General features: G+C 52.9%; 1 protein-coding gene across 3 annotated transcripts in view; it reads left to right on the top strand.

Moving 5' to 3' along the window:
* Positions 1–3,531: 3,531 nt before the first annotated feature.
* WDR4 (WD repeat domain 4) overlaps positions 3,532–12,037 on the top strand; it is a 69,689-nt gene continuing 61,183 nt past the window's right edge. For all 3 annotated transcript variants that reach the window (XM_069760361.1, XM_069760360.1, XM_069760359.1), the window contains exons 1-3: positions 3,532–3,611; positions 8,479–8,541; positions 8,621–8,767. In XM_069760361.1, the coding sequence (XP_069616462.1) occupies positions 3,544–3,611; positions 8,479–8,541; positions 8,621–8,767 (278 nt within the window). In that variant the 5' untranslated portion in view covers positions 3,532–3,543. The remainder of the gene's footprint in view (positions 3,612–8,478; positions 8,542–8,620; positions 8,768–12,037) is intronic.

The raw sequence follows: 12,037 nt of genomic DNA, 5'->3' as shown, positions 1-12,037 counted from the left end.
TCCTCTTTGGCCTCGCCCCCCCCCCATCCTCTCCCCTTTGGGCTCGTCTCCTCCCCCCCCCCCCCCCCCCCGTCCTCTCCTCTTTGGGCTCGTCTCCCCCCCCCCCCCCACGTCCTCTCCTCTTTGAGCTTGTCCCCCTCCTCCATTCTTTGGGTTCTTCCCTCCCGTCCTCTCCTCTTTGGGCTCGTCCCCCCCGTCGTCCTCCTCTTTGGGCTCGTCCCCCCCCGTCCTCTCCTCTTTGGGCTCGTCCCCCCTGTCCTCTCCTCTTTGGGCTCGTCCCCTCCCGTCCTCTCCTCTTTGGGCTCGTCCCCCCCGTCCTCTCCTCTTTGGGCTCGTCTCCCCCCCCCCCCCCCGTCCTCTCCTCTTTGGCCTCGCCCCCCCCCCCCTCTCCTCTTTAGCCTCGCCCCCCCCCCCCCCATCCTCTCGTCTTTGGGCTCGTCTCCCCCCCCCCCCCGTCCTCTCCTCTTTGAGCTTGTCCCCCTCCTCCATTCTTTGGGTTCTTCCCTCCCGTCCTCTCCTCTTTGGGCTCGTCCCCCCCGTCCTCTCCTCTTTGGGCTCGTCCCCCCCCGTCCTCCTCCTCTTTGGGCTCGTCCCCCCCGTCCTCTCCTCTTTGGGCTCGTCCCCCCCTCCTCTCCTCTTTGAGCTTGTCCTCCACCTCCTCTCCTCTTTGGGTTCGCCCCCCCTTCCCCCGTCCTCTCCTTTTTGGGCTCGTCCCCCCGTCCTCTCCTTTTTGGGCTCGTCCCCCCGTCCTCTCCTCTTTGGGCTCGTCCCCCCGTCCTCTCCTCTTTGGGCTCGTCCCCCCGTCCTCTCCTCTTTGGGCTCGTCCCCCCGTCCTCTCCTCTTTGGGCTCGTCCCCCCGTCCTCTCCTCTTTGGGCTCGTCCCCCCGTCCTCTCCTCTTTGGGCTCGTCCCCCCGTCCTCTCCTCTTTGGCCTCGCCCCCCCCCCCCCCCCCGTCCTCTCCTCTTTGGCCTCGCCCCCCCCCCCCGTCCTCTCCTCTTTGGGCTCGTCCCCCCCGTCCTCCTCCTCTTTGGGCTCGTCCCCCCTCCTCTCCTCTTTGAGCTTGTCCTCCACCTCCTCTCCTCTTTGGGTTCTCCCCCTCCCCACCCCATCCTCTCCTCTTTGGGCTCTCGCCCCCCCTTCCCCCCTCCTCTCCTCTTTGGGCTCGTCCCCTTGTTCTCCTCTCCTCTTTGGGCTCTTCCCCTTGTTCTCCTCTCCTCTTTGGGCTCTTCCCCTTGTTCTCCTCTCCTCTTTGGGATCGTCCCCCTCCTCCTCTCTTCTTTGGGCTCTCCTCCCCCCCTGTCCTCTCTTCTTTGGGCTCTTCTCCCCCCCTGTCCTCTCTTCTTTGGGCTCTTCTCCCCCCCTGTCCTCTCTTTGGGCTCTTCTCCCCCCCCCCCCCCCGTCCCCTCCTCTTTGGGCTCGTCCCCCCCCTCCTCTTTGGGCTCGTCCCCCCCCTCCTCTCCTCTTTGGGCTCTGGGTTCTCCCCCCATCCTCTCCTCTTTGGGCTCGTCGTCCCCCCCATCCTCTCCTCTTTGGGCTCTTCCCCCCCCCCTCCTCTCCTGTTTGGGCTCTGGGCTCTCCCCACCCCCCTCCTCCTTGGTTTCGCCTCTGTGCCCCATCTTCCTCACCCCCCCCGTCCTCTCCTCTTTGGGCTCGTCCCCCCCCCCCATCCTCTCCTCTTTGGGCTCGTCCCCCCCGTCCTCTCATCTTTGGGCTCGTCTCCCCCCCCCCGTCCTCTCCTCTTTGGCCTCGCCCCCCCCTCCTCTCCTCTTTGGCCTCGCCCCCCCCCCCCCCCCATCCTCTCCTCTTTGGGCTCGTCCCCCCCCGTCCTCCTCCTCTTTGGGCTCGTCCCCCCCCGTCCTCCTCCTCTTTGGGCTCGTCCCCCCCCCCCCCCCCCCCCGTCCTCCTCCTCTTTGGGCTCGTCCCCCCCGTCCTCTCCTCTTTGGGCTCGTCCCCCCTCCTCTCCTCTTTGAGCTTGTCCTCCACCTCCTCTCCTCTTTGGGTTCTCCCCCCCCCCCCCCCACCCCATCCTCTCCTCTTTGGGCTCTCGCCCCCCCTTCCCCCGTCCTCTCCTCTTTGGGCTCGTCCCCCCGTCCTCTCCTCTTTGGGCTCGTCCCCCCGTCCTCTCCTCTTTGGGCTCGTCCCCCCGTCCTCTCCTCTTTGGGCTCGTCCCCCCGTCCTCTCCTCTTTGGGCTCGTCCCCCCGTCCTCTCCTCTTTGGGCTCGTCCCCCCGTCCTCTCCTCTTTGGGCTCGTCCCCCCCGTCCTCTCCTCTTTGAGCTCGTCCCCCTCCTCCTCTCCTCTTTGGGTTCTCCCCCCCCCCCCCCCATCCTCTCCTCTTTGGGCTCTCCCCCCGCCCCCCTTCCTCCGTCCTCTCCTTTTTGGGCTCGTCCTCCTCTCCTCTTTGGGCTCGTCCCCCCCATCCTCTCCTCTCCTCTTTGAGCTTGTCCCCCTCCTCCTCTCCTCTTTGGGTTCTCCCCCCCCCCCCCATCCTCTCCTCTTTGGGCTCTCCCCCCGCCCCCCTTCCTCCGTCCTCTCCTTTTTGGGCTCGTCCTCCTCTCCTCTTTGGGCTCGTCTCCCTTCCTCTCCTCTCCTCTTTGAGCTTGTCCCCCTCCTCCTCTCCTCTTTGGGTTCTCCCCCCCCCCCCCCCCCATCCTCTCCTCTTTGGGCTCTCCCCCCGCCCCCCTTCCTCCGTCCTCTCCTTTTTGGGCTCGTCCTCCTCTCCTCTTTGGGCTCGTCCCCCCCATCCTCTCCTCTCCTCTTTGAGCTTGTCCCCCTCCTCCTCTCCTCTTTGGGTTCTCCCCCCCCCCCCCCCCCATCCTCTCCTCTTTGGGCTCTCCCCCCGCCCCCCTTCCTCCGTCCTCTCCTTTTTGGGCTCGTCCTCCTCTCCTCTTTGGGCTCGTCTCCCTTCCTCTCCTCATTGGGCTCTTCCTCCTCTCCTCTTTGGGCTCGTCTCCCTTCCTCTCCTCATTGGGCTCTTCCTCCTCTCCTCTTTGGGGTCTTCCCCTTCCTCTCCTCTTTGAGCTTGTCCCCCTCCTCCTCTCCTCTTTGGGTTCTTAAATCCTCTCCTCCTTGAGCTTGTCCCCCTCCTCCTCTCCTCTCCTCTTTGGGCTCTTCCCCCCCCCCCCCCCTCTCCTCTTTGGGCTCGTCCCCCCCCCCTCCTCTCCTCTTTGGGCTCGTCCCCCCCCCCCCTCCTCTCCTCTTTGGGCTCGTCCCCCCCCCCCTCCTCTCCTCTTTGGGCTCGTCCCCCCCCTCCTCTCCTCTTTGGGCTCGTCCCCCCCCTCCTCTCCTCTTTGGGCTCGTCCCCCCCCTCCTCTCCTCTTTGGGCTCGTCACCCCCCTCCTCTCCTCTTTGGGCTCGTCCCCCCCCTCCTCTCCTCTTTGGGCTCGTTCCCCCCCCTCCTCTCCTCTTTGGGCTCTGGGCTCTCCCCACCCCCTTCCTCCTTGGTCTCGCCTCTGTGCCCCGTCTTCCTCACCCCTGTCCCCTCCTGCTTCGTCCCCCTCTAATGCCATTGCTTTTTGTCTCTCGCAGATCTGTGGACCACCGTGATGCTTCGGCTGAGGTGCGGGATGTTAGCTGTGGCTGGGGGCAGCCGGCTCATTGGGGGCAGCATCAGGTACTCGTACCCTCCCTTGGTTGGTAGGAGCAGGGCAGGATTTAGACTTAGACGGTTTTTAAAGTGGGGCCCCAAATGCTGACATAGTGCCCCATCACACGATATTTCAGTGTATGTACATGCTGTGTGGGTGCTCTCCTCCGCTGACTCCAGACCATGTGGCCCAGGGCTCATGCCACTGCACGCCCGCTGTCTCTCCCCGTGGGCAGGACACTACACAGACAACACGGGGTGAGGGGAAAACAGTGCGGCAATAATTTACTGAACCACAACAGCAAACAGAACAGTGCCAGCAATTACCCCCAAGATGGTGCAAATTACAGGGTCCCATCCTTCCTCTGACTCTGCGGGATTAGAGCTGCTTCTAGGGCCGACTACCCCCGCCAGTGACTCCCCGCCAGTGACTCCCCGCCAGTGACTCCCCGCCAGTGACTCCCCGCCAGTGACTCCCCTCCAGTGACTCCCCGCCAGTGACTCCCCACCAGTGGCTCCCCGTTTATGGCAGGCCCCCACAGTGAGGAGGTAACGACAAGCTTAGGAAGCTGACCGTCCATTGATGTACGAGGCCAGGTGACCTGATTGTCCCAACCTGGATTCTGTAAACGTCTTTGATGGTTCAGCGATGGTCAATGTGGCAGCTCTGTGTTTCTTCAGTTGTGATGGTTCATGACTTCTGTAATGTAGACTCTCTGAACACAGGGAGATCACAGCTTCTCATTCAGTCATTCCACCACAGGCTTGGGGGAAGGAGGCCATCGCTCTCTGCCGGAGTGTGCAAACAACATGCACAGATTGTCCTTCATATTGCAGAGCACCAAAGGGTCATCAACATATTAACAGACATTGTGCCTTTGTTTCCCATAGACAGTAGAACAATACTAGGACAGATACAATAGCCGATCAGCAGCCAGTGAATCATTACAGTAAAGATACCGTCACACTAAGCGACGCTGCAGCGATACAGACAACGATGTCGATCGCTGCAGCGTCGCTGTGTGGTCGCTGGAGAGCTGTCACACAGACAGCTCTCCAGCGACCAACGATCCCGAGGTCCCCGGTAACCAGGGTAAACATCGGGTTACTAAGTGCAGGGCTGCGCTTAGTAACCCGATATTTACCCTGGTTACCGTTGTAAATGTGAAAAAACAAACACTACATACTTACATTCAGGTGTCTGTCACGTCCCCCGCCTTCAGCTTCCCGCACTGACTGAGCGCCGGCCGTAAAGTACAGCAGTGACGTCACCGCTGCGCTGTGCTTTACGGCCGGCCGGCGCTCACCAGTCAGTGCGGGAAGCTGACGGCGAGGGACCTGACCAGACACCGGAATGTGAGTATGTAGGGTTTGTTTTTTTACATTTACAACGGTAACCAGGGTAAACATCGGGTTACTAAGTGCGGCCCTGCGCTTAGTAACCCGATATTTACCCTGGTTACCAGTGAAGACATCGCTGAATCGGCGTCACACACGCCGATCCAGCGATGTCAGCAGGAGTCCAGCGACAAAATAAAGTCCTGGACTTTCCCCTGCGACCAAAGATCTCCCAGCAGGGGCCTGATCGCTGGTCGCTGTCACACATAACGATTTCGTTAACGATATCGTTCAGTGTGACGGTACCTTAAGGGCCCACAGTGATTCTCACATGACCCCATGTTCCTGGGCCTACTGACATAATACGTCTGGATAATTCAGGTTTAATGCGATATCGCCACATACGTCCGCCATCTAAATCAGCCAGACATCCAATCATCCTTCTCCATGTATCGGGGACAGTCAATTAGCATGTCTTTAATCAGAGACACGATTGTAATAGTTTTCCCCTCCCTGAGAACGAAACCAAACTGAGGACTGAGGACACCACACGTGTTCGAAGCGCGTCCCATTACTCAAGTCCTTCCTTCCCCCGGTACGCAGCGGCTTGTCAAACAGCTTATTTTTAATTTGTCCTAATAAAGACTTTAGATTTTTATCTCCTGAGCTGGATATCTTCATTTTCGTGTTTCCTGGGATTGACGAGCATACCAGGTCTCCAGTGGGGTCAATTGGCCGATGAATTTATAGCCAGTCTGGCTGCTTGTTCTGGGGTTTCAGGCTTCCGGTCGGCTACCCACTTTATTATATCTGGGGCCATCTTCTCCATAATTTGCTGGAACACAATCACATCCCGGAGGGCAGCAGCGGAGTGGGCAGCCTGACCATCAAGTCTGCAATTGCAGTGTCGTCGTAGTTGTCTGCCAAGTTTTACATAGGAGACTCCCTGGGGAGACAATGTCCGGAACTTGGTATGATATCTTTCGGGGGTGATGGCAAACATAGACAGTAGGTTGTCTGTCATGAACCAGGGTTGTCTGGTTGGCCCCAGTTCTTTTTCTGAAGGGGATTTATTTATATCCCAGTTCCGGTTTGGAGCTCGCAGCTCTCTGGCGCCCCCTTACCCTCAGGTCAGTCAGGGAACTGCACCTAGGATAATTAGTCGCCAGAAAGGCTGCCTTCTATGTACTGGCTATTGGGCACACTGCAGTGAGGGTCATATAATTATTCCCATCTGCATGCCAAGCAATGCACTTATAAACCCCGTTCAATCACTGCCAGCTATACCCAACAAGCTCACTACGGTCCGCTGCCAACAGCTCCTATTCCTAAATCAATAATTGGTCAGGAGCCAACCCAATTAGTAGCATAATTTACTTCAGAGGACGTGACAGTATGTTATAGAGCAAGGAGAAACAAAGCTAGTAATTTATATATTTTACTCCAAAAGGTAGGCAGTGTTTACAAAAGTGGAACAAGATATTATAAAATGAGACAATTATGTATATACAGACGATTACAAAATAAAAAGGAATTAAAGGAACAAAATAGACTTACAGTTCTTTCATATCATGGCTGACCATGTGGCTGGGGGAAGGAGCATATGTCCCAGTGCATCACAGATGTGTCTCTCAGCTAGCTTTCTGGGCAAAAGACTGACTCATATCTCAGCAAGTTTAAGATATACCCTCTGGTCATGACCTCACTGAGTGGGCTGAATTATGAAATGCACTCATCTTTTCTCAGAGGGTCTGAAGCGTACTGAAAACTCCTAACCGTCTTAGCTCGGTAATGGTACCCCGTATAGCGACCATGGAACTGGCATGAGCTGGGCGTTAATTTGAGCCCAAATATGAAGTATCTTTATGACCCGGTTAAGCAGAAATCCATTTCTGCTAGGCACTGCACTTAGAAAACGCACTGGTGTGTAGCACTATTGTCGCACATCCAAAATATATAACTTTCACATCTGTCACCATCTGAGGTCAAATTATTCATGAATAATTATCACACAACTCAGAGGATGCATGGCTGCAAACAAAAGCATTCCTGAGGGAGGAGGGACTGAGTATAGGATTACACAAGCTGACAGGCAGTGTGAGGAGGGGAGTCAAAAAGCCCACAGCGTGTCACTTACACACGCAGGGAGATGCAGCAGAGCTCAGTGAGGGTGACATAGTGTGGAAATAATTTATTGAACAACAAACAATAGCATATAGAACAGTCCCAGCAATTATCCAAGATTGTGCAAATTACCCTTCCACTGGCTCGCCGGAATTAGAGCAGCTACAACTTTAGGGCTTCAAGGGCCGACTACCCCAGCATTGGCACCCCACTTTTGTTGGGCACCCACTGAGAAGAGGGAACGACAAGTTTAGGATGAGTCCATTCATGTACGAGGCCAGGTGACCTGATTGTCCCAACCTGGATTCTCTAAACCTCTAGCTTGGTGCTATGCTTAGTGTTCTGTGGGGGTTATTTGTGCAGTGCTGGTACCTCTGGTTCTGTTAGCCTTAGTTTCTGTTTTCTATTGGTTTCTGCAGCCTTCTCTGTGTTTTCTATGATGAGGTGACACGTTTTTGAACCCAGTCCTTAGTTCTTTTAGGGACCTCCTTCCCCTTATCTATAGGTCTTTGCTTGAGATTAACCTAGGATTGTCAGTGGGTCTATTCGCCAGGAATGGGTCGCCCTCTCCATCGTAGGGTATCAGCCTAATCATAGTGCAGGGTCAGTCTTCCCTTCTACCTTAGTCCTGTGTTGCAGATCCGTAACAACAGATTCCCTTTAACAAACATTCACACATTGTGCCTTTGTTTCCCATAGACAGTAGAACAATATTAGGATAGATACAATAGCCGATCAGCAGCCAGTCCACAAATGGCAGCCAGTGAATTCATTACAATAAGAGTATGTTCCCAAGGTCAGGAATCGGAAGCGCCTTGGATGCAGCACATGTCCGCTCCATCCATAGCACTGCCGGCTTTTGAACGCAGGTGATTCCGCATGTGTTCATTGAACCGTGCGGAATCACCACATCCTATACATTGGGCGGGAAATTTATCTTGTCCTCTATACAGCATAATGCATTCCCCATAGTCCTCCATGCAGCATAATTCTCTTCCCCTAGCCCTCTATGCAGCATAATGCACTTCCCCTAGCCCTCCATGCAGCATAATGCGCTCCCCCTAGTCCTCCGTACAGTATGTATAATGTGCACCACAGTGTTCTAATGTTCTCACTGATTTTCAATAATACCTCTCCTCGTTCTTCCACTGCTCTGGTCGCCGCTGTGCTTCTCCTCTGCATCGAGGGAGTATGATGAGGGACAGATCGGATGGCTTACCGCCTCCATCCTTGCTTTGTTGTGCAATTCTATGTGGGGGGTGCCCAGGGCTGGCACAGGGATCCCCCAAATCACGGGCCTCATAGCGGCCACGTGTTCTGCCACTGCTAGCAGCATGCCACTGACTGGGGCCCCAGGGGGAGTGAGGGTCCTGTGTAGTTGCCCAGTTTGCATTCCCAAAATCCATTTCTTGACTGTTTCTTGCTGTTTCAGGTCCGATGAGCCATTTTTCACATTTGATTGTGGCTCTCTGGAGCGGAGGCCCCTGGCTCAGCGGTGAGTAGTCCCTGTGGTGGTGGGATGTGACGTGTTTGTAATCTGGGTTGTGACGACCCTGTGTGTTGTTGCCTGGCAGACAGAACCCATCCACCGTGGCCTCGGAGCCAGAGATGATCTTGGCTGCATCGTTCTCATCCTCTGGGGAGTTCTTCGCTCTCACTGACGACAGTAAAAGACTTGTCCTGTTCAAGACGTCTCCGAGCTGGGAGCTGATCAGTGTTCGGTGAGAAAGTCAGTGAGTGGGGAGGTGTAGGGTATCTGGGGGAGGGAGGGTTTGGGGATGGCGTCAGGAGCATTGTGGCGCAGTAAGAAGGGCAAATGTTATCCCCATCTTCAGAAAAGGAAAGAAGACGGAGCCAGGGAATTACAGGGTAGTGAGCCTTACTTCTATACCAGGAAAGTTCTTTGAAAAAAATTATTAAACAGCATGTAAATACTTGGATAAGAATACAGTAATTAACCAGAGACAGCATGGATTTGTAGAAAAAGTCACGCCAGAGTAATCTAATTTCCTTCTATGACGGAATCACTGACTGGGTGGATCAGGGAAATGCGGTAGATATAGTATATCTCGACTTCAGCAAAGCATTTGATAAAGTATCTCATTCTATGCGTATCGAAAAAATGACCAAGTATGGGATTGACAAGGCTACGGCTAGATGGATTCATAACTGGCTCAGTGGTCGTACTCAGAGTGGTAATAAATGGTTGCACATCCAATTGGAAGATTGTTCCAGGTGGAGTACCATAAGGCTTTGTTCTGGCCCCAGTGTTGTTTAACATCTTTATAAATGATCTAGATAAGGGAACTGAAGGTAAATTAATTAAATTTGCAGATGATGCAAAGATAGGAGGGATAGCTAACCCTAGAGAAGACAGAAAATATTCAGAAAGATCTAGATAAGCTTTAACAATGGGCAGCAACTAATAGAATAGTGTTTAACAGGGAGAAATGAAAGGTTCTACATCTAGGCAAGAAAAACGAAAATTGCATCTGCAGAATTGGAGAAATAGAACTAAGTAACGGCACGTGTGAAAAAGACTGGGGTATACTAATAGATCACAGACTGAACATGAGTCAACAGTGTGATACAGCAGCAAAAAAGGCAAACGCATTTCTAGGATGTATTAAGAGAAGCATAGAGTCTAGATCACGTGAAGTCATTATCCCCCTCTACTCCTCCTTGATCAGGCCTCATCTGGAATATTGTGTGCAGTTTTGGGCACCACATTTTAAAAATGACATCAACAAACGAGCAAGTTCAGAGAAGAGCGATCAGGATGACGAGCAGACTGCGCAGTATGTCCTATGAGGAACAGTTACAGGATCTGGGAATGTTTGTAATCTTGCAATAAAAAAAAAAAAGTAAGGCCTCTATCAAATTTCCGTCGGTACGGGCCCGTCGCAATGCGTCCGTTCGACGGACGTTGTGAAATAACTGCACGACGTGGGCAGCGGATGCAGTTTTTCAACGCATCCGCTGCCCATTCTGCAGTCCAGGGAGGAGGGGGCGGAGTTTCGACCGCGCATGTGCAGTCGAAAATAGCGGACACGACGCACAAAAAAAAGTTACATTGAACTTTTTTTTGTGCGTCGCGTCCGCCAAAACAACGGATCCGTCGCTAATACAATTCTATGGGCAAAAAAAGCATCCTGCAAGCACATTTGCAGGATCCGTTTTTTGCCCATAACGACGGATTGCGATGGATGACAAAAGACGGAAGTGTGAAAGAGGCCTAAGAGGAGACTTAATAGCTGTCTACAAATACAGTTGAAACGAGAAGTTTCCATCCACTGTATATAAAGACACATCTGCATGTTTTTCTCAAACATGCAGATGTGTCTGACATGAAATCAGAATAAACCTTTTCGTTTTCGGTCAGTTAGGATTACCAAAATTAATATTTGCCAAATGCCAGAATAATGAGAGAGAGAATGTTTTAAGTTATTGTTATTACTTACTGCAAAGTCAGAAGTTTCCATACACGAAGATTACTCTGCCTTTACACAATTCTGCACTGCCCGTATGATGATGTCAGGTATTTGGAAGCTTCTGATTGATGTTTTGTGGCAACATCTGAGTTAATTAGAGACACACCTGTGGATGTATTTTAATGCACACCTGAAACACACTGCTTCTTTGTGTAGCATCATGGGAAAGTCTAAAGAAATCCACCAGGATATAAGGAAGAGAATTGTGGACTTGCACAAGTCTGGCTCATCTTTGGGTACTGGATCCCTCTCCATGCTGCTACCAATTCGTCACGTACCCGCTCTCAGCACATGACTTGGGGTTGTGCCTGCAAGGGTTAATCTGTCTCCCAACTCTCAGTCCAGCATTCAACCTCTGTCCTATGCTGTAATGGGAGCATAAATCACACACCAACCCAGGCCACACACCCGCTCATACACGCTGCCACCACTCACCGAACACACGGGTGATGAGTCCCGGAAATTACTACTACTGTCTACCACTCACCGAACACACGGGCAATGAGTCCTGGAAATTACTAATACTGTCTACCACTCACCGAATACACAGGCGATGAGTCCCGGAAATTACTACTACTGTCTACCACTCATAAGGGGTAAAGAAAAAGAGTGCAAAATATAGTGCACACAAGGCAATAATAAATAGAAAGAGGCTTTATTACAGACAATGCCAAGACAGACAAAAAATGCAATTAAAAACAATTAAAATCATGATGGAGCGACATGCAAGACAATGAAAGGCAAGTGAAAGGAAAAGTGCAAAATTACAAAAATCTCCAAAAATTATTATAAAGACAGTCGATATTGTGACTACATGATAGATCTGGTATAAAAGACCATGACTGGAAAAATAAATATTGGGTGTCTAACAAACTATGTGATATAATAATGAAATGTTCAAATAACTGTAGTGAGCAACTGATCAATCTCCCTGAGAATCAAATCCTACTATATAATTGTCTAAGGGTCACTTCCGCCTGGCTGTCTGTCTCAGATATTCATTGGTCGCGGCCTCTGTCTGCCATGGAATCCAAGTCGCTGATTGTTCGTGGCAAAACGCCCACGACCATTGCCACGACCAGTCAGCGACGGCCACAGTCCGGCGGCAATATGGCCGCTCCTTCCTCCCCGCAGTCAGTGCCCACTCCATACTCCCCTCCAGTCAGCCCTCACACAGGGTTAATGCCAGCGTTACCGGAGTGCGGTGTAACTCACTCCGGTTACGCAGCTATTAATCCTGTGTGACCAAGTTTTTACTATTGATGCTGTGTATGCAGCATCAATAGTAAAACGATCTAATGTTACAAATAATAAAAAAAAGGTTATTCTCACCCTCCGACGTCGCGTCCTGTCCGACGGCAGGTTCCGGTGCTATGGGAGAAGGACCTGCCATGACGTCACGGTCATGTGACCGCGACGTCATCACAGGTCCTGTGCTCATAGTCATACCAACCCTGGGACCGGAAGCTTACACCTGCACCGTACACAGGAGCCAGGACC

The sequence above is a fragment of the Ranitomeya imitator genome, chromosome 3, assembly GCF_032444005.1.
Source record: "Ranitomeya imitator isolate aRanImi1 chromosome 3, aRanImi1.pri, whole genome shotgun sequence".
Taxonomy (NCBI): Eukaryota; Metazoa; Chordata; class Amphibia; order Anura; family Dendrobatidae; genus Ranitomeya; species Ranitomeya imitator.
This window is presented reverse-complemented; position numbering and strand designations above follow the sequence as displayed.